At 36.7% G+C, this 23,741-nt stretch overlaps 1 protein-coding gene across 1 annotated transcript in view; it reads left to right on the top strand.

Moving 5' to 3' along the window:
- Window positions 1-13,765: 13,765 nt before the first annotated feature.
- The window catches only part of LOC128019806 (tomoregulin-2), a 58,409-nt gene continuing 48,433 nt past the window's right edge, over window positions 13,766-23,741 (top strand). The window contains exon 1 of the mRNA XM_052606053.1: window positions 13,766-14,415. Coding sequence (XP_052462013.1) covers window positions 14,232-14,415 — 184 coding nt within the window. The 5' untranslated portion in view covers window positions 13,766-14,231. The remainder of the gene's footprint in view (window positions 14,416-23,741) is intronic.

The following is a 23,741-nucleotide window of genomic DNA, read 5'->3' as shown; positions in this document are numbered from 1 at the left end:
GGGTTGCCACCTTCAATACAGAAAAATAAGTGACGCCTGGGGGGACACCCCTCGGGGACATGATGACCACAGGTCCGATGACATGTCAGTGGTGATAAATCACAACTTAAAACATGTTTTCATTAAAATATTAATTGCTAATAAACTTTAGTAATTGTATAAGGTGGTGTGAACACAGATTTTGGATAAAATATTTGTCATTGTTTGCAGACAGTAACACTACCCAAACAGTGAAACCACATAATAAATAACCGATCTACAAACATTTCTAAATTCATGTAAAACACACAATTTTTTTTATTATTATTGGTAAGTTAATATATTTTATATAGTCTATTGTTAATTCTACAGTAGCCTATTGAATAATGCAATCATTTAAATTAGTTACGTTGTTTATTTGCTTCACTTAGGCACTATATTTTTATTATTAAATATATCTATCTTATATCTTATTAAAATAATGCTTATGTGTCTGACTGTACACCTTTACCATAATAAACATGACCATGAAAATTGCGTGTTATTTTTTATTTAGAACTGTCTTGAATAAGCTATTTCACATAACGGATTTATAAAAATGACCCGTTCAAACGTTTACATTTCCTGGATGATCCACGACTGGTTTTATGTTTTGTAATAGTTGTTCATAAGTCCCTTGTTGGTCCTGAGTAGTTTTGCCTGTTCTTCAGAAAAATCGTCCAGCTCCTGGACATTCCTTGATTTTCCAGCATCTTCTGCATATCTGACCACTTTCCAGCAGTGACTGTATGTGATTCTCAGATCTTTTCACTCTGAAGACACCTGAGGGATTCATAAAAAACAATAATAAATGGTGAAAACATTTACACAAGCTCAAGAAGGCAACACTATGTACACTTTTGTAAACTTTTTAACAGGATGAAGATGTGTCAATATTTCTTATTTTGAATACATTTTTTCTACTGCACTTCAGAAGCTGCATAAATACATACATGTTTCTCAGAAGACAAAACAAGGACAATTTATCCTGATCATACAATTCAAAAAGTGTTTTCTCTGGCATTTGATTACTGTCATTTTAAGGTTAAGATGTCAGTGTGCTCTGATTCTATTTTAATGTGCTTATTTTTCATATAATGCATGTTTCCTATTATGCTTTTTATGTACTGTGTTTTGTTGTACAGCCCTTTGGCAAAACTCTGTTGCTTTTAAATGTGCTATAGAAATACATTTTGACTTTGACTTGACATAGGACAAATCAGGCTGACAAAATATAAATTATTTGTATTAATATTTAGGGCATTCCTGTACAATTTTCTGCTTTTGCATTCTGAAAAAAAATCCTTTGCTGTAACTTATGTGTCAAATACAAAGTAGTATACTGTAGTCAGAGTAGTTGTCATCTGGATGGCATTCCAACATATAGTGCAACATTGCTTTTGGTACTGCGCATGCACACATCAAAATTGCATAATTTTTGTCACTCTAAAAATTACATAATTACTAAAATTTACATAATTGTAAGTGTAGGCTTAAGGATTGGGTAGGTGTATACATAAAAAAAGAAGGTGGATGGTACTTTATATGTTTACATTTATATGAAATATTGAGCTATGGTCTGAGGACAGTAATAGTTGAGCAGGCTTTAACAAAGATAACACACCAAAGTGTGTTATTTAAAACTCTTCTTGAAATAAGCTGAAAAGGTGAAAAGAAAATCTGTAGTTTCTGTTATTTATTATTGTAATCATAAACACAGTACTGATTATATAAAGTATTGAGCCTGTGGACAGGATGTTTTAGAGTGAGTGATGGAATGTCATTATTTAGAGAAAATAAATGGTATTTTTTGTGTTAAGAGCATTCTAGAGATCATCTGATATTGATTTATATGTTGTTGTTGTTTTTAAAATGGATGGCTGCTAAAGTTGTGAGACAACTTTTTTCTTATGTCACAAGAATCACTGGTGATGTTACATTTTGGGAGAAACTTGCTTTTAAAGTGTTGCTGGCGATGGGCGTCCCTCCTGCCGCTGCTCAATGAAACTCATCTGTCACTTTGCTCAAAGTGAGCCCCCCTTTGATCGAGCACCACTTTGAGTGACGTGCAACTGCTGGGCATGCAAACAATGTGCCTGTTACATGAAATGGATTGAAAATTTAATTAACCACAGCGTGGCTTCCTCTTATTAATTATGCTTCAAAGATAAGACATGAATCTCTGTATCATGATGGGCTTGCAGAAATTGTGACTACAGTTTCCTGACAGGGAGAACGGCAAACAACAATGCAGCACCTGTAAACACATACTATTGATTGCTTAAGCGTGTCCAGTCTCTTTGATAACTGATACACTGTAATAATGTTATTTATAACCAACACACTACCCGAAGCACTTCTTTTGGCAGTTATATTGGAAATGATCAACAAGAGGTATTCAGTTTCACTCCACTTCTTCTTTTTAACTGAATGCCAACCAATAATATACAGTTCGGTCGTTTGTATTGGCTTTGATTCACGAAGCACATCTTTCATAAATGTCAGCTGTTGTCCACTTCCCTTTCATCTGTCTATGGTGAAAAGCTAGTCGGGCTTGACTTGACATTCTCAGTTGAATGCAGGAGCACTGGTCACTTCCTTTTTTAATTTGTTAGCACTGGAATGGTTTTGAAAGGTTCGAGATTGAACTGCCAAACTGAATTTTGTGGCTAAACCTCTGACTTGGTATGTGGCTCTGATCATATCAGCCTGTGAATGCAGAATTTACAGAAGAGACAAAACAGATATATATATATAGAAAAGGTATATTGTACCTGAACTACATTTTCATTTGTTCAACTGTCTTGACAAGTGTTTTTTTTTTTTTTTTTGTCATTAAAAAGGCAGGATATTTTTACTATGAGCACATGAATGCTTTACCAAAATGTGTCATTGAAAACTGCATCTTAAAATGAGCTAAAGATGGAAAGGAAATGTGTAGTTTATTATGTTTTGTTATCCTTCGAATAACATGTTTATATTCATTTTGTATATTCACAACGTAAGAGCTGACGTGGACATTTTTAACTTGAATGTGCGAGGCACCCATTGTCATTCGCTTCCATTGTCATTTTAGCAGTATCAGAACAGTTCGTTATGCTGTTTGTTAATATTGAAAACTGGTATTCATGATAATATCATTTTAATTTATTATCATAATCATAAATGCACTGTTATTTTAGCACAAATAGTTTTATACTGTTTATTGCACTTTGTTATTCTTCTAAATTATTTATCTATTGCTGATACTAAAAACAAAGTCTTGCACATTCACAGAACATAGCTTACTTCTGCACTGAAAAATATGTTGGATAGCAGAGATAATTTGCCTGATTTGTTTAGTGAATCACATGCTAAAACAAAACAGCATTAGTGAGCCATCTCTGAGTGAATTTCTAAAGGTTTCATAAGATTAACCATTTTCTTGTATTGTGTAAAATAAGGTCTTTGAAAGGTTTATGACATACATTATAAACAGTCATGCCTCAAACATGAATTTTAAAGCTGCCAAGATGTAAGGACAGCAAAGGTTGTCTGTTTTGTCAATCATGTAAACTCATATTGTTGAGGTAGTTATACTTAAACAACAATAATTATCTTAAGTTTTTGGACTATAAACTGAATTTCTCTTTCCCAGTATATATTCTTTGTGAATTCCCCCCCAAAACTGAACAGCTTAGAATGTTTATTTCTCATGTTATCACTCAATGATCCTCCATATATATATGTGTTCAGATGGCTTTCATGGACACGTTTTTATCTCCATGTCATTTGCTGGGGCTTTCACTGATGTCCCTGGTGGTCACACACCTCCAGGGCCTGTGTAATGAGCCTTCATTCCTCTCAGCTTGTGTGAAATGCACACAGGTTTAAAAAGATAACTGTACTGAAAAGTAACTTGAAATATTTTCAACCAGAGGCTGCCTAGTTTGACAGTAAAGTTTACATTTTCTTTACAAGTGTAAGTAGCATGAGACACTGAATGAATTGTAATTATAAGTGAATTCAGTCTGCACCTCATTTTTGTCAGCTGGAATATATGGAATATCAAATGCTATTGATATAATATCACTTATTGTCAGGGAATCATAAACTGGACAGACCGGTACGTGTTTTTAAACTATCTGAAACACTTTATTAACAGAACTGAATGCAAATCTTAGACAGCAGAACAGAGGATATGACTGAGATGGGAGATGAATGGTGAGTAGCCACGATCACACTATTAAAGTGAAAGTGACATGGCATTCAGCCAAGAATGGTGACCCATACTCAGAATTCATGCTCTGCATTTAACCCATCCAAAGTGCACACGCACACGCACTGCATCCATTTATGCTGCAGCACCCAGGGAGCAGTTGGTGCCTTGCTCAAGTCATGTTATTGCCAGCCCCAGACTCGAAACCCACAACCCTAGGGTTAGGAGTCAAGCTCTCTAACCACTAGGCCACGACTTCCAATAAATTAAACTGAGGAATATCACGAGGAGACTGGAAGGAGAAGATGAGTTTGAGACTGGAAACAGAGATGAGGAGAGGATCAAGGAGGAAAGTGTTCTTTCAGGGGAGTAACACTGCAAACAGATGCAGCAGTCTTAAAGGTCCCCTTCTTCGTGATTCCATGTTTTAAACTTCAGTTAGTGTGTAATGTTGTTGTTAGAGTATAAATAATATCTGTAAAATTCTAAAGCTTAAAGTTCAATGCCAAGCGAGATATTTGATTTAACAGAATTTGCCTACAAAAAACGACCCGTTTGGACTACAGCCCTCTAGTTCCTGTAGTAATGATGTCACTAAAACAGTTTTTTTGACTAACCACCTCCCACATGAATTCACAAAACAGGGGGCGTGGCCTTGTTGCGCTCCGACGGAGAAGAAGGAAGAGCTGTTTGTGTTTGTCGCCATGTCGTTGAAACGCTGTTTTTTTTTATCTTGGAGTCCAATCATCTTTTTTTGGGCTTCCCAGGAACGCTTTACTTTGAGATTAATGGTTACAATTTATGTTTAACTCGGTTCCCGAACATTATAATGCACATGTAAAACAATGTGCAGCTAATTTTGCTGAGGACTTGCTGAGGACAACTTTTTCAATCTCAATCAGTTTAATGCCGGATTCGCACAAAGATTATTCTTGAAAGATGGAGCAGTTCCCTCTTTGTCTGGAGAAGGCGTTGTTTATGGACCACAACCGGTAAGTGTATTTTATTATTTAAGTTGGTGCGTTTAGCAGTTTCTGTAACTTATTACACAAAGGGGAACGCTGTTTAGCTTTGTTAACTAGATGTTAGGGCTGTGCAAAAAGACGAATGCGGTTTTCATGCGCATTTCGTCAGTAAAAACGCTCCTGTGACTATAAGTACATCTCCAGCACGTGCGTTCTAGCCCAATCACGTTACCAGGAGGGCAGCCTGCTGTCGAATCACAACACAGGTACCACTGGCCCAATCAGAACTCGTTACGTATTTCTGAAGGAGAGGCTTCATAGAACAAGGAAGTCTTCAGCCCGTTTTTGTGACAGTGAAAACAGCAGTATACAGATAAGTGAATTGTGTGAAAAATACTGTTTTTTTTTACACGCAAAACATGAACACATGTTATATTGCACATTGTAAACACAATCAAAGCTTCAAAAAAGCGCGTAAAACGGGACCTTTAACCCTAGACGAGATCTAGGAAGGTGTGGGGGGGGGGTGTACTGGCTTTAATAGAAAGCTGATTAGGATGATGGCCGATAGGCTTCACAGTTCATATAGTCATTCAAATCTTTACCTGCACAGTAAAATATGGGGAATAATGCTAGATAAATCATTAAAATGCTGAGAAAAGGAGATATAAACAAGAATTATTTGTTTGAGTTTTAGACTTCCCAGCATGCACTGGGAAATGCATAAATAATATGGATGCCTCGTTTGCCAGTTTTATAAACAGTGTGGTTGTTGATTTTGCTTTCATGTTTATCAACATCCTGTCTTGTGATGTCAAAATGTGTTCGTTCCTCTACTTAAAGACTGCTAATTAGCCTCTGACGTTGTGGTCTGGGTGTAGAGAATCAAGACTTGTTTGTTGTGTTATGAGTGGTCATGTGAAAAGTGTTCAAGTAATGTTGTCATTATTTAAGCAGTTTGTTCTTATCATTTCTTATAGAAACCTTGAGATGAAGCTCATAGTACTGAATGTAAAGCCTTGCAAATAAAGACAACCATTTATAGTCCTTTTAAGTTGAGCCAACATAAGAACTCTTCTTAATCTGAATAAGCAAATTTTCTTTGGTGTCTCTTCCATGTCAGTCTTCGATGTGTGCTCACGGGAGTGCCACGACATATCCTTATGCATTCCTTCACTTGAAAACATTGCTCAGTGCATACTTGTTCTATGTCAGAACGCCAGCTCCTGTGGCAGCAGCACCACATGCATGCAATTATTAAAAAAAGTCAGTATTTTTGCTTTCTATGTGCTCAAAATGTATTCTTTCCTAAAATTAAGGTTGAAGCACTGATGTCACATGGACTATTTTATCAATGTCCTAATGACCTTTCTGGGACTTGAACGTGTCAGTTGCATTATTGTCTCTAAGCAGGGTCAGAAAGCTCTCAGATTTTATATATATATATAAAAAATTAATCTTATGGGTTTGGAACAACCTGAGAGTGAGTAATTAATACCAAAACTGTAATTTAGGGTTGAAATAACCCTTTAAGACTCACAAAGACAACAGACTCAGAAAGAGCACTGAAAGTCGCCGTAAAGTTTTTCCTGGCTAATAAATGATTAATTATTGCTTTGAGGGTCTTGACCTCCAAAATAAGGCGCCCATGAGACGTCTTCAGGAGGTTTTCTGTTTTCCTTTTAAATGAATTACAGATCCCACGATGTCTGCCATTAAGGTTTATACCGGTTGCTGCCTCATGATAGTTATTTTATCTCTGTCATCCTGCCTCAATCTACTTGGGATTTACTTTGACAATGTTAATCACAAAGGGCCATCAAAAATATGAAATACAATTTTCTTGAGGGGCTTTGTAAATTACTCCAGGCACTCAGTAATAACAAGAATTCTTACAGAAAAGTCATTGCTATTTTGAGGAGAAGGTTGTTTCTTGGGAAATCCTTCAAATGTTTCTTGGGAATGTTTCTAGGGTTGACTGTGCTAAGACCAAGGTTAGCATGGTCCAGTTAACCCCTGCTGGTAGATCAAGTAATTACACTATTCTGCAAGCTGTTTCTTTTTTTTTTTTTTTTTTTTGCACCTTCAGATTCTACATATTCAAATATATATGTTTGTATATAAGTTTATTTCCATTGCACAAATCTTTTTTACTTTTACAAATATTGGTGTGTTTATATATGCGTATGTAGAGCAACAGGTCAAAAATGTTCAGCTCAGGTGTAACATCCCTCATTCTGTGTCATAACAGCGTGGCCAAAGCCAAACTCTTTCTGTGAACTCTCTGTATGTACTTGGACAGCTTTTGACTGCCGCCACAACATCACCTGCTGTTTCGCAGAGGAGTGCTAATTAAATTTGGAATCCAATTACAGCAATGGTAATGAAATTTCCAAATGGGGAAACTCTTAATCTGTTCATTGAGGTGTTTAATTACTAGTGAGTGTGTGAGGTAGAGATAGACTGCACCGCTGCATTTCAAGACGGACGTTGTAGAGAAACATGAAGAAATGTCTGTGTCCAACATTTTACTGAATCCACACAAAGAGCTTTAGTGGACCTTTTTCACACCAGGGGTTTGGTATTTGACGCAAGACTAATGTGAAATTTCTGCAAAAATGGGCAACTGAAGGAGCTTGGTAAAAAAAAAATATATATATAGTCAAAAAAAAGTAGTCTGTAGAGACTTTTGAGTTTAAGAGTTTAGCGATCAGCTGGTATGAAATATTTGATCCATACTATATATTAATATTATATTTTATATCTTAAATCATAAATACTGTTGATGAAATGTACATTATGTGGTTTTCATGGCTCTGCTAGATACTGAGAACGAGCCATAAAATGTTACTAAACAGCCTTGTTAAAGGCAGTTTAGCGGCCCTCGTTGTTTGTGGTTGGCAGACTTTGTTCTCATGAAATGCTCGCTGTTTATTGCACAATTCACAACACCTATTTGTAGAATGACATTTTAACTGCTGCTTTTACACTGGAGCCTAAATAACAGAGCTGTACTGAATGCTAGGCAGATGCTGAAAGCTTTTGTTCACATTAAGCTATTTAAATGCTCCATGATTACTTTGAGATATGTCCTACTTTAGATTTATATAAAGAAACATAATATTTAGTTTTGGTGTTAATACAAAGAACAAAAGTAAACCTGAAAAGTTTTTCTAAGTTCCTATGAATAATAAAATGCACACTCAATGTCTTAAATATATTACACTTAACATATATTGTAAAATAATTGAAACTTGTAAGATGTGGTCACAAGTGCTGTTGCAGTTGCTTTAATGTCCACAGGAGGCAGCAAGTGGCGCATAAAGACTTCTGGAATAAACCCATGAGGCTGTGCAGGGGTTGATGGGTAAAGCCTGTAGAGCACAAAGGTTCGGCAGATAAGGCTGTTGTGTGTCCCCATGGTGAATCAATATTTTTCATCGTAGCAGCTTATCCAGAAAAAGGAGAAGGAGGAGTTGGATTTCACAGCCAGAGAGCGTGACATTTCTGCAGGCAGCTTGCTCGGCCTCACAAAGTACCAGAAAGCCCTATGTAGCTCAGATTTCCAAACGAACACTTTGCTGTGGTGGTTTTTTCCTACTGTGGGTGAGTTACACTTGCTGTAAATTACACTCACTGGATGGTAAATAAAGATTAAAAACTGAGAAAATAAACATTTCAACAAGTACAAATTTACAGGTTTAGAAATCTGGAAGTTCCTGTAGCTTTTATATCCTCATATATCAAAAAAAAAAAAAAAGAAAAAATAAGTATCGCTTTTTAGACAGGTTTAATGTAAATTCACACCCTGAAATTGAAGAACCTCAGAGAGCATCTGATATACTTAATCATGTGCATAAATCACTGATCTCTAACTCTCCAAGTGGCACTGTTATTAAAATAGAAATTGTAATCTTATTAAAATGTTTAAAGAAAAGGTTCTGACAACTCCTAAATTAAAGTGCTTTAAAGTGTCTTCAGTCTTTTCCTTTTCCTCTGTGGAGCAAGACTTACTTTTTAGCTCCATAAATGAAAATGGCCTTGTTCATTTCTCATTATCATACAAAATTAATTCACATCATTTTAATTAATAAACCTATACCAAACTTAAAATAAGCTTATTATAAGCCTTTTTAATAAGCATTTTAAATCATGGTCTTTGTTTAGGCATTAAGCTATATATTATAGTTATCAGACATCTGTTGATCTCTGTCTAGAAGCTCACTGATGAATAGTGATATTATGAATGTTAGGTTCAGGGAGAGTTCAAATATCAAAATAATGGTTACATTTATAGCACACATCAATTTAATCTATGTATGAATGAATATAAAAGCCATTTTTTATTCAGTTCTCGATAATAATGCATTCTTCATGGCAATTGACTGATCCTCATAGCATTAGGAAGTTAATAGAATAGTTGCCTGTGCACTTTCATTATGACAGTCTTCTGTCCTTCACACCTTTGCTTTTATTTCCGGTTTCAATTACTTTGCTCACTACAGATGTGTCATTGAGGGCATTGAGAAGCTCAGAAATAGTGTCCTTCACTTTTATAAAGCTGGGGTGCTTCAACATTAACACTCATTTTCAGGTTCAAAACCTGAGTCATCTTTACTTGAAACAGCACTTATACAGTCCGCAACTGCAGTGATTGTATCATAGAAATTAGCTTAATTTTAATGAGTGATTGAAAATATAACAGCAAATATAATTTGCTTCTCTGCTTCAGATAAGAAGCTGTATCAGCTTTATTCAAAGTTGCGACTGGGTGTAACTCACCATCGTGGCTGGAAATGGAAGCATCTGTAATGTGATTATCGATTATCATACTTTAAAAGCCGCATGAGGTCATGACATCTTGGTAAAGAACTTTCTGATCAAAAGATTACAAGCAAAAAAAAAAAAAAAAAACAGATGCTGTGTAGCTTTAATAAGATGATATCTAGTTATTTACATGTTTGATAATATATAACAATCATTCAGATAACAGCTTGCCAGTCAGTTGCTCTCAACTTCAGTTGCAGCCATTTTTCAACATCCACTTTCACTGTTCCTAACACTTACTTTAATTTGAATTCTACTATAGTGTCCCCCAATAACTAGATGGGACAGCCTCTGTGCTCATATTTCATATCATCATCTCATATCCTGTGTGAAACCAGCACCTTCTCTGTCAATCTGTGCCACAGCAGACCTTCAGGGCCCCTGGCCAACATCTGGAAGAGGCAGTTTGCCAAAGGTGCTGTTATTTTTTACTGTTTGTCGATAAGACTCTGAACTGGCAGTAACCCATGAATATAGTTTTTTGGCAACACTCACCCCTGGCTAAGTAATGGTGTGACAGGGCTATGATTAAAGAGTTTGTGAACCTGGCCATGTTCAAGCTTGTGTGGAGATAATGTGGTCCATCAGTTTAGATCAGTTTAGAGGTGTGAAGTGGCACTGTGGTGTGCTTATTGATGCTTTGATATGATCATTTTGTAAATCTATGTGAAGGGATATACTATTCTGATATTGCTCCAGATGGAATCATGCAACGTTAAAGACCACACACCAGACTGGATCGGGCCATCCTTGAGCATATCTTGTGCTAGTTGGCCGGTTGTAGACATTTGCGGTGTGTTCACCCAGATACAAAAGTGGAATTAAATCAGTGAATTCATAAATATCCTCAACCAGCCATATCATTTCCTTAGCATTTGTCTGGGATGTCCAAAGAGGAGGATAGCAATAAACTTGTTACTGCTAAGAAAATCCACAGCCGTACTGAAATTTGTGTGCAATATCCAGCAGCAGAGAACAAAAACATCTGGTCTACTATGAGGGAATGAGTTTAAAAAAAAAAAAAAGAAAACTGTTCAGCTTGTAAGCAGGAGTTTGACTGTGAAAGCGAATCAATTAATTCAGAAATATCTACAAATGACTACATTATTCACTTAAGAGTCTATGGAATATAGATTGCATGCCTGTGGCTTACTAGCTTACTGAGCTATTGTTCTAATGGGAAATGTTAATAATGCCAAACTACAGCCATCTTTACAGGCAAATTTAATTTATTGTTTTACCTTTGACACCATTACTTGTTCAAATGCTTAATTAAACCCACATTATATCATATTCTTATGAAAATGTTGAATTTTTGGTGTTCATTGATCCTGAATAATTATTGCTATATCAAATAACTTAAAGTAGTTGAGGGAGACTTGCCAAGATGCCCTTTTAAAGGTGTTAAATTTCATATGGCTCTAATAAAAATAAAGATGTCTGCTCTCAACTCCAATGAAATAATTGTCATAAAAATGCAATATACTGTAGTCATTGAAAATTCCACTTTTTAACATTGCTGTTGGTTTGAATATCTCTTATCAGTTCCTATTTATGAACAGGTCCTACAAAACCGAATGGTTAATCAATGTCCCATAGTCATAATTACACGGTCAGATCATACATGTGATACATGATACCGCACTGAGAAAACTTTAGAAATCCTATGACAAGGGTGTGTTATTTTATCTTTCAAGAGTGTCTGCCGGTGATAGCCCAGAGCCAGCTGCACTCCAGAGGAGCTCTGAACCTTGCTAATAATACTGAGCTGATGGAGCCAGACTCCAGGAGAAATGTGGGAATGATCCGGTAGCAGTGAAATGAACAGTGGAGAGTATATGGTCATTTATCTCGAGGACATGCCCAGAAGTCCAACTTTATACTGTTCAAGCAACAGGTTTCAAATCTTTTTTTTCCAAATGTGCTCTTCACTTAAAGAGAAAACATGCAAGTAATTAAAAAAGACGTCTTATTGGGAAACACATATATGACAACATTCCTAAAAGAAGATTTATGTTTGTTCATCTTTTTTTTATTTGCTGACATGAATTTGATAGATGAGTCATGTCATTATGTTGTCATAATTTATTCTGCCCTTAACCAGCCTTCAAATATATCATATTAGTAAAAATAATAAATAAATAAATAAATAAAAATAAATAACAGTAACATCAAATGCCTATGGTTCTTCTTTTTCTTGTAACCAAACCTAAACCACCAAGTCTGGACAACTTCTATGATGATTTTCAGTACCATGATCAATGCTGCTTTCATTTTGTGAGAAAGAGTTGTATAAGCATTTATTGTATTTTTGTGTTACATCGAAGAATATCTGTCAAACAAGTTTGTAACAGTGTGGGTGGGTAAATGATTATATCCTCAAACTCAGTGACTAAGAAGAAGATTGGAAAGCCACCAAGAGACCAGAGACAAATCTGAAGGTATTACACAAGGAATCTTCTGTAACTCTGCATTCAACAACTGTGGCACAGATGCTTCACCACTCGCAGTTTTATTAGGTGGCAAAGAGAAAACCACTGTTCAAAATCTTGTCTACATATTATTAGAATACATCTTTACCGTCCAATAAAACCAAAACTGAGCTTTTTGGCCATCAGACTAATGAAATCTTTCATAGGGATGGACACTTTTTGTAAGACTGTCAAACAAAGATACAATGGCTTTTGTACCTACTTAAGAAACATAAACACATTTAATTGCATGAAATAACAAAATATCAAACCACAGCATCTATAAATCGATAATCAATCTTTTTTTTTTTTATCTTTTGCTTAAAAAATCTGAATAGAAAACATTTTTACAAATAACAGACTGCAAACACATTTCAGTCGGTAATGCTTTCTTCAAGTTTCTTTTTTGATAAATGTGTTTGTTATAATGTCACATTTTAAGAGTCCAAATATGATGTGCCTTTCTCCCTGTGCCTCTCTCTGGAGGATAGTCTTTATACGTTAGTCTAGAACTTTACCTCTCTACGAATCAGCAGGAAATAAATAAGATAGATTAGATATAAAAGAACACTTTGTTGCACTCCGTTCAAGTTTGCTCAGGTTTTCAGATTTCGTGTGTAGTCCTGTTAGGGTGCAACAACACGCATAGTAGCCTACTTTATTGCACTGATTAAGAGACCAGCTGTACTTTGTGTTAAGTCGATAACATGAAATGTGCTTGCTTTTTTATCATCGTCGATACACCTTGTGAAAATAGCTTTTCTGAGACACGTTGCATCATTAAATGTCATTAAAAAGCCATTTCTAATGCTCAGCTCGCGACCCGTATCCATTAAAGCGTCTCTGCATATCCATTTCCACCGCCGAGATTATCCGCTAGCGTTTTACGCGCAGACAGTCGTGAACTCCGCCGGGTCCCTCGGTTCTCTCATCTAATGCTGTAAGTCTTTTGTGTAGGATACGGGGATCATTTCACAACACTGCAAGTTGCTAATCGATTTCTGCTGCCATCGTGCCCAGGGCAGCAGTGCTCAATTACTGAGAAGAGATTCTCAGCATGGCCCTTCTTCGCCCACGCGTTTGCAAGCCAAATCCATGCTAAAGTAGACTATAGGGTACACTATTCTGCACTGGCCGTCGATATGCTCGAGCTGGACCATCGCCTCGCTCCTGACACTCCTGCATCCCTCTCGACCAATCAGAGCCGCGGCATCGTCCCGCCCCTCCCGGTTGCTTGAGAACACGTGATCCGAAGCGGTCTGTAAACCTGCCGCTCGCCTTCAGTGTGTTATAGTGGTTCATAGGTACAGAGGAATGGCCCTCCGCGAGACTCTGACAAACTCACGGCTCTCCGCGAGCGCACGGGGTGAGGACGGTGGACAGGCGCTCAGGTGGATGTTGTAACTTCGGCAAGTCACTCGAATGGGATATATGATTTTGTGCCCCATTTCGGTTTCTTAAAAACACCCCTCTCGTCTTTTGATTTTTGCCTTGCTTTTTGAACATCTCGCTTACCCACTTCCCTCCCGATACCATCCCCTCCCCTGTCATCGCACCCAGACCTCTCTCATTCTGCATCTGCACCCTCTCGCTTCGGGCGGATCCTCGCTCTGGTCATCCAGAAACAACTGCTTCATGGGGCACACTCCTTCCATCGGAAAATGTCCCTCTCTTGGCTTCTAAGCGCACCGGCAAAGTTGACAACATTAAGGCTGTCGTTGCGCGTCTGTGAGCAGTGTCGGGGGAACTGAGATGGGTGTCACGGTGGCGTCGGCCCTACACGAGCCCCGAAGTCCGCACCAGTGGAGCTGGATAGTGGGACACTGGGCATGGATTGCAGTCTTGTCCTTTCTCGCCACTTTCCCGGTGCAACAACTTAGCGCTTTCCCGTCCTCTCTCAGCGACTGTCAGACTCCGACTGGATGGAATTGCTCGGGTAAGACGTTCAAGAAGTCCGCTGCTCCTTGCGTTGAAGAGAATAAGCTTTGACGTTCCCTTGGCAACAGAAGACGAGTGTTTGTTATAGAAGTAGCAGAAGTTATGGACCTGAAGTGTAGAGAGGAAAGCTTTAGCAGTTCACTGCTGCTGAAGAAAGATAGTTATGAGCTTTGGTGTGTTACCGCGTAAATAGTTTATTTCTTTCCTACTAACCGTCTTTTTAACTCTATAGCGATATGTAAATAATAATTTTAACTGGAACATAAATTAGCTAATAGTTTTTCTCTCACTAAATTAGCTATTCACCTCAGATGACAGTATCATAGCACATTCGATCTATAATCGTTATTATTCACCGCAATAAACTGTCAACTGTTGATTTTTGTTTTTGTTTTGTTTTGTTTTTTTCTCGCGGAATAATGGCTCATTTTTGTGTTCGCACTTATGAAATCGTTCTTAGTCTACGAACTGTCGCTGATACTTATATTTCCTACATCAATTGACCGGTTTTTCTAGGTTCAGTGCGTTCAGTGGAAAAAAGTATATTTTAACATTAAACAGCTTTCACCGCTGGAGACTTTAAGAAACACAGGCAGATTATCAAAATATGAAAATATGTGGACAGAAAAAAAACGGCTCTTGTGTTAATTCTGTAGCTAAATCACCTGTGATGTTTCTGTAATAAATTTACTTTTGTTCAGATATCTTTATTTTCATGTTTGGAACAATGTGTAGCCTACTTTGCGCATTTACCTAAAACTCGCATTTATGTTTCGAAAAAAGACAAGGTTTTACCTTATATTGGACATATTTTACACGTCAGCGAGTGAACAAGTGGCGATATTTTGGGCAGGTTCAAAAGGTTTCAGTTTCGAAGAATATACATGTAAGAATCCTATTAGAAGCCATGCTTTTCTTGGCAACAGTTCCATCAAGCCGGCGTAGTAATCTCGAGCATCAGTCTGTCGTAGACTCGGATATTAAGTGGGTTTTGATTTGGACAGCGGCCGATCTCTCACCCTCACTGTCAGAGCGCCGTTCAGATGATTGCAGATGCACGTGAAATAATCATCATGCGCGCCCTGAGGCGCGAGAGACGCTCGGAACTCTCCGCATATTTCTGCTCAGTTTCCCGCCGTGGCGCCTCACTATCAATCAGCAGGTCACCGTGGGCAATTAGGTATCGTTCCAAAACGTCTATCCCTGCCTCTTGCTTGCACTTTGGTTGTGCAACTCATGGCAATGGCATGCATGAGACGTGGGAAGCTCTACCACAAGCATGCCTGAAGGCCAATTTAGATGATTTACAAAAAGGTGTTGATAATATACTTTATGATGAATTTTCCTAGTAAATCCTGACTACAAATGCAGTCATACAATCAATGCAAACTAAAAAGAAAACATAACACTAATTGCCAGAATCAAACAGGTTTACAGACAATGGTCTATTCACACACACACACACACACATATATATATATAGCTATCAGTAGCGTAGCCAGAAAAGAGACTCTGGGTGTGCATATGAAAATCTGGGTGTGCCACATTTATTGACAGATTACCTTGCAAAAATATGGGATAGTATTTTTGTTGCACTGCTTCCATCCAACCATACTCCTAGTGGTAATTTGCAGGTCGTGTCAAAATGTAGTTAATTGTTAAATGTAATAATTCTCTTCCAAATACGATAATTTTGAACTTGTGGTACGAAACTTTGACATTTCCAATCTGGCAACACTGTCTGTTGATGTTGGGCCCGGGGAGGGAGAAACTTCCTCATCAGGTGTAACATTAAGGCCTTGTGTCAGGCTGTTCATCAAGCCAAGATTTTTTGCTAAAAAAAATTAAGAAAGGAGCTCTGCGACATATTGCAATGTGCAATCAAAAATTACTGTTTATATCATAGACTGCTGGGGTCAGCTGCTGTTTGCTGATTGGTTGGCAGTCCAAATGTCGGCATTTATATTTTAACAATAATAATTAAAAATGTAAATAACATTTTAACATTTTTAGCATTATTGCACCATATATTGAATTCTTATTTCTGTGCCCCTGAGAGTATGATTTATAATGTTCAGTGGCGTCACAGAACTGCCAGATTCAAGCAGCTTTCGTGCGTTGGCTCTCGGCTGGCACTGAGCCAGAGACGGACGCGCTCAGCGCTTGACATATATCACAATTAATATGCAGTGTTTTCAACCACATAATGTTTATTTTAGGTTTCATACATTTAAATATACATAAACACTAGTAAAACAATACATTGGTAGTTTGTCAAAACTGATGTCTATGGAAGCAGCAAAAACGATCTAATCAAATGTAATTTGCAGACGTGTTTCTATTCATATATCAGACACACATAGCAGAACAATAAAGTTTACTCTATTCTTCGTAAAGTTCAACAGCCACTTACTTTCATGTATTTCGGGAGAAACTGGAGAATTCAAGTGCTGTAGCCTACGTTAAATCCGGCTGACAGGACTCTGAACTGCAGCGCTCATCTCGTTATAGATCAAGATAATTTATAAAGGTTTTTAAACGAAGATCGGAATATCAGATAGTTGACATGGTAAGCAAGTTTGTGTATATATTTTTAAAAAAATGAAAAACTAAATAAAACGAATACCAATAACGTTACATCTGTTAGTGGCTGCAGTGTGTCACGTAACAATCATGACGTGTCGCCATGGAAACAAGGGGTCAGTTAAAATATTTGTAATTTACCCGTGAAAGGGTTGATTTAAAAAAATATATATTTTCTAAGTAAACAACAATAGCCCAAGTTTAGTAAACATTTTTTATTGAGACCGTAAAAAATAATTCTGCATCTATTTTTAGGTGTGCCAGCTGCCACTGTGGGTGATATATATATATATCGAAAACATTTTGATTTGGTCTGTTTTATGTAAGTCAGTGGTGTCCAATTTGTTTTGGATCACATTTACAGGATTCTGATGTTTTAGGTTAACTGTTCCTTTACATTATTGCTGATTTAGTGCACACAGCAAACAGAATGGTTATACATTTGGACGTTGCATTGCATTTATCAGGTCTGAAGTTTAAAAAAATAAAAATAAATAAGAGAGGAACCTGCATCATTATTGCATAAAACCTGAATTTCCTACTTGACTGAAAATAATTTCAATCCCCATCACAGAATTATGCACTGAACACAGCAAAACAAATGCAAACCAGCTGTTTAGTCAACAAACCTAATCTAAGGCCATTGGTTGTGGACACAAGTAGTGTTTATACTCTTGCAAAGTAAATGACTTATTACTGAAGTATCTTCTGTGTTCATGATTAGAATTCAGTCAACTCTGTTAGCTTCCTTGTATCAATTTTATGTAGCTGCTGCCTCAAAATAAGTCACTGCCCAAAAGGGCGTAAGCTTTTACTTGTATTGTTCATTGTCAATAGCTCTCCCTTGGAGAATGTGTTTTGCGCTGCTGGCTCACTGAGGGCTTTTGCATATCAGCTGCAAAGGAGGCGAGACAAGCAAAAACAGAGTAGGCGAGAGGGGACAGCAGACTTTTGAATTTGAAGAGACACAACAACATAAACTGCCAGTTTTTGGTAGTTCAATTAAAGTCTTAAAGGGATATTTCAATCAAAAATGAAAATTATGTCATTATTTACTGTCCCACATGTTATTCCAAACATATACTGTATGCTTGTTTGTTCGTTTCTTCTGTGGAACACAAGTTTTTTTTGTTTTGTTTTTTTATGAAAAGTTATTTATGTCAGTGACCGTACAGTGAAAGTCAAGGTTATTTAGATCATAGTGTAATGTTTCACAAAAGAAAACTATACTGGTTTAGAGCAGCAAAAAGATAGTCAATGAAAACAGAATTACAATTTTTTGGTGAACTGTATTTTTTAACCTTTGCTGTCAGTTAGATGTTTGTTTGAATTTTTTTTAATTAGTTACAAAGTATCCAGATTTTTCAAAACGCACTTGTTTTACTCCTCTGAGTAATTCTGAATGATTCTTTGTATTACACCTCAAATAAGAGCTAAAACATTTTCAACTGCTTACAATGTCCCGAGGTTTGAAATGCAGCTTTTTAATGGCCAGACAACTGGTCTGATGTCTCACTCACTGGAGCTGTCTGCACTTCACCTTTAGAGTATTTATGCATCTGCCAGCTTGCTTCTTTCAATTATTCACCTCACTGGCAAGGCAAAAATAACAATATCCATCTCCCCCAATACTCTCTTGTTTGGCACATTGTGAGACATAACATTGGCTCACACTTCCCGTTTATTTTGATAAAATTACGACACTCTTGAGGAGCTAGGAGACCTGCATTACCAGGTGTTTGAGTCCAACAAAGTCTCTTATTTCACTGCAGAAGGAAGAAACAAGCAGCTGGAGGCAGCAAAAACTTAAATTTGGACTGTTAGAACTCTGTTACTAATGAAGTGGATGTTGTTGGCTAATTGTAATATTGGAGGTGGAATTATTAATTAGTACAGTCTTGTATTCTTCATTTTTACAGTATTTGTCAGATATGAAGTTCTGTACACCTTCTCTATATTAAATCTGCCCTTCACCTTGTCACTGCAAAACTACAGCTGTAACTTGTTTTAAATTGCTTTCCATTAACTATTAAATAGCTATAATGCAAAAGTGGCCAACACATAGGATAAATTATGCTGCCACAAAAACAAGCAGCTACGAAGGATATGATTATGAAGTTCTTTATAGAATTTTTTGCTTTAGAATCTTAAACAGACCTGTTTGGTGGGAACCCCTATACGAGGCAGTATGTGTATATTTGGCCTTATATAGGATGTCTAAAAGTTGCAATGAAACAGAAGTAGCAACAGATATTTTCTTCCATATTTTACCGTACATCTGTGTGCAACAAATTATCAAAAAACAATAAATGTAAGTGTGTGACTTGGTTCTATCCATCTGTTGATGGTTGGATTTTGAAGCAGAGCTTAAGCAGCCAAAATGACTGGAGAAGTCTGATGTACATCACCAAGGAGAACGCTGTTGATTTCACTGGAAGACTGAATTATGACGTTTTTATTAAATATTGTGAGGTCAAAAATATATAATATTATTAATATATCATACCGTATACAATAAAAATGAAACATACAGTATACACAAATCACTCATTCACAAAAATAAATGAATAAATTAATAGATAGATAAAATAAAAAAAAATGCATTTACAAAATAGGTGTAAATTTTAATTTCATATCGACTTTAAAGAAGACTTTAAAGTGTGCATGTTATAATAATTTAATAATATACATATTAGTTTTTAGTTTTTATTTATTTATTTATTTATTTGCCTAAAGAGGATCATTGTTCAGAGACAACTGTTTTCCAAACTAATTCCTAAAAAGCGTAATGGCATGAGTAAGAGCAGAACTGGACTATCTGTTTTTGTGACCATTGGAAGAAGAAAATATTTAAATAATTTGTATTTGTATTATTTATTTATTTTGTAGTGTTAGTGGCACAAATATTACACATGTCCTTTAAATGGTATTTTCAAATACTTTTATATGTAATGTATATGTTTAAAGGTGCACTGAGTATATTTAACCCATTTGATGTTGATATTTGAAAGCACCAAAACAAACACGCCCGCCTACCCAGACCTCGCCCCTATTTTGTTAACTCTTCTGTACACAACCCCGGCAGCAGCAATGGCGGAATCTGCTATGCCTGCCAGCTAAGCATATTCAAGCAAAAGCCAACACAGATTAGTTGTGTGAAAGCAAAATCAACATAAATCACCGATCAAGAAGAAATAAAGCAATCTCGGCATCTGATTCCAGGCCTTCCCGCTCCTTGAGTCCTCTCAATCCCCGGAAAGCTGCTCCAGTATTTATGCAGGTCCTACCCTTCTTTCTAATGTTTTGTTCCTCTGAAATGTACCCTTATCTACAGTATAGTCGATCTGCTAATATCCATCCTGTGCACTCACTGAGTGCTCTCTTCTCCCTGTCATCATTAGACACGCCCCTTACTGCTGATAGGAAGCAAGTGTTCTGGGACTCTGTCCTACACTGTTTTTAAATATCGCTTAGTGCACCTTTAATCTAAATCCTTTTTCAAAGAAGATTCTAGTATTTGTTTAATGCTTCAGGAATACAATAAATTCTATAACCTTCCTTTACATGTGTATTGTTTTGTGTACTGAATATAATGTGTCCAGTATGTTTTGATGTCATTATAAGGATGTTTGTTGGAAGGTTAAATATAATGTTTGCCTTGATAGGGACAGTGATATTTATGCATCAACTGCTAATCTTATTTATGGCCATGCAGATCACTTTTTCATTTACAAATACCTTGTAGTTCATAAGAGTCCTGTTTTTAAAGTACAATGTTTTCGTACTTAGAGAAAGTCTATTTTAGATTCAGGAAGAGTTGCTTTAACTTGTTTTTGTGGGCTGTCGGATAGTAGAGCATCTTAGGATGAAAGATGTAATTTCCTGTTTGGCTGCTCTAATCATTGCTTTGTAACTTCAAGGAATGACTTTGAGGAATTCTTATTGAAATTTTCAGGATGTTTTTTTTTTTTTTTTTTCTACTGTCTTGTTGTCCATACATGTTGAGTGCTTTCTTCACAAAGAAAAGGAAAACAGATCTTATCTCTCCATGTAGACAGCTACTGAAAGATTGTCCTAGCAGAGAGACTTTAAAGAGAGCAGAACAAAATTCCTTTCCGCTCATGGTAACTCAGCCCTGCTCAAAAAGCATTTTTAACAGACTTCTAAAAGCATATTTACAGTTAATCAAATTATTTGACTGATGTTTTGGTTAAGTTTAAAATCTTGTTAAGCATTTACAGGCCTTTCAGTGTTCTTAATGAAGAAATTACCGTGATAAAATTGCAAGGATGCCGCTGCCTGTTTCCGGAAATCATTTCCTCAAGCGTGACCTTATAACTTTCCTCAATCTCTGTTTTTTACTTTCCTGTCCTTAACTTATATGGATTTGAACTTTTTTGATGGTCCAGACCAGCAGAATTTGGACCTCAGCAGGTACATAAGAAGTTTATTAAAGGTTACGTAAAGGGAAAGTTCACCACCACCTAAAAATAACAAAATTCCAAAACTGCTATGACTTCTTCTTTTATGGAACATAAAAAGTTAATTGAGCATACAATGAATGTCAGTGGGGTCCAAAACAACTTTCATTGTACGGACAAAAAACATGGAGACCTTATTTTCTGTGAAACCAGTTTTTGTATAATAATAATACAAATAATATAAAATACAATATGCAGTAAATGGAACACATTTCTGGTTTGTTGCTGATGAAAGGGTCATTGAAATTACTTGGCTGTGAAGGTTCGGGAGATAAAAAGGGTGGTAAACACTGTTGGTCCTGACTGTTGAATCATATTTAATGTATTGTTTTGGGGTAAGGTTAGAGTAAGGGGATAGAAAATACAGTTTATGAGTAGAAAAGCCATTATGCCTATGGACTGCCACCATAATGATAGGAATACCTGTGTGTGTGTGTGTGTGTTTGCACATGTACAGCTATCTTTGTGAGGGCCAGTTTGAGCTTTAGACCATCGGAGTGAGGACAATCTTGTAAAGTGAGGACATTTTGGTGGGTCTTCACTTCCTGGACCCCTTTTAAAGGCCTGTTTGAGGGTTCAAGACTTAGTTTTAGGAGTCAGGTTATGATTGGGTAAAGGGTAGGTTAAGGGTAAGGCTAGGGTAAAGCTATTTCAGATCTCTATGTTCCTCTCCTCTACGATCCATTACATTATTTCCCCTCCTGCTCCTGTTCCCAAGTGCCCTGTTCAATACAGCACATTTCAGACATGCATTTAAATGCATCTACCTGTGTCGCGAGGTCAAACTGTATTATGACACAGCTACGGAAGGGCAGCCAAGCAGTAGAGGTGTGACAAAATGCTTTGCATCTGTAGGCCTTCACAGAGGGAGTGCTTGCATCAATAATGCACGCAGATGCATCATGCCTGCTCTAACCAAGAAAAGCAATGTGCCACATTTTATTTGTGAGCCAAGTATATTTTAAATGATTGGTGTTAGTAAAAGAATAAAAGAAGAATTAGATTTCTGTGTTTTTAGTCTATATAGAGAAAGTGTTTTTACAGAATATCTTCTTGTGTGTTCCACAGACGAAATAAGTCATACATGAACTACATCATGAACAATATCAGCATCAAATTGTTCTTTTATTTTGTTAATTATTTTTTGTGAACTATGCCTTTAAGGTACCAAGTGAGCTAGGCTTTCTTAAAATGCTGACTCAAATATGGGAGTAATGAATGCGAGGAAAATGTTTTATGTAAGAAGTATTAGACCTAACTTAAGCCATGATTTCTTATTTTATCAGTAAGCCAAGAGATTGACAATGGTTTTGACTAATTAGCTTTGGCAAATACTCTGACTTGTAGTTGTTGCTTCAGTAGGCTGAATTGATTTAATGACAGTTTATCGCAGCTTCTTAAGAGCAGATTGTGAACAAGATGAATTTTAATGAAATATTACTGCTGCAAAGCGTGAACAGATACTAATTTTACACAAGGGATTTATGCACAAACCAAGAGCCAGCATCATTTCTCAAGGTCTCCAGAACTGAGGTACACAATGTGAACTGTCTCGCAAGACTACTGTTTTTTTTTTTTTTTTTTTTTGAGGTCCATTGATAATTTTTAGCTGAAATGCAAATGAGCCACAAGGTTATGTAAGACATATTTCCTCGCTGTATGTGGCCCTTTAGCAGGGGCCTGAAGTAGCTCCATGTCCTCTGGTGTTGTCGTTACAATGAGCAATGTTCTGTTTCATTCTAGCTTCCGGGCCTCACCAGATAACACAGGGTAAAAATACTGTGTAACACTTGCAAGAAGCTTATTTGCTTTGACAGCAAAAATCCCTGGGCACATGAGCAGACCCACTGTTTTGTGTCATGTAGTCTTATTATGATGATATATGGCGCTTTGAGATGAAATATATGCGGGCAATGTAGAATGTATCATGAGATATTATTCTTTGTGTAAAGTTTGTGTTATTTGTATAATATTAAGCAAATGATAGAGATGCCTATTTCTTGCATAATTATAAAAGGGATCAGATTAGGGCTGAATGATATAGTGCCTAATGGGTAAACTCAATATTTTGGGAGATTAATTGTTAAATGTACAGCAGTCAGCTTTTGTATGCTTAATAGTAAAATGAGGTTTTGACTCAGCGGTGGCCTGTTTTCAGAAACAACTCGTCTTAATTTGATGAAGAGTGATTTTTCAAAGTTGGTCTGACTCCTAATCAAAATAGGAATATTTCTCAGAGCCTGTATTCAGCTTATTATAA

The sequence above is a fragment of the Carassius gibelio genome, chromosome A9, assembly GCF_023724105.1.
Source record: "Carassius gibelio isolate Cgi1373 ecotype wild population from Czech Republic chromosome A9, carGib1.2-hapl.c, whole genome shotgun sequence".
NCBI classification, from domain to species: domain Eukaryota; kingdom Metazoa; phylum Chordata; class Actinopteri; order Cypriniformes; family Cyprinidae; genus Carassius; species Carassius gibelio.
The sequence above is the reverse complement of the archived record's forward strand: the minus strand, read 5'-3'. Positions and strand labels throughout refer to the sequence as shown.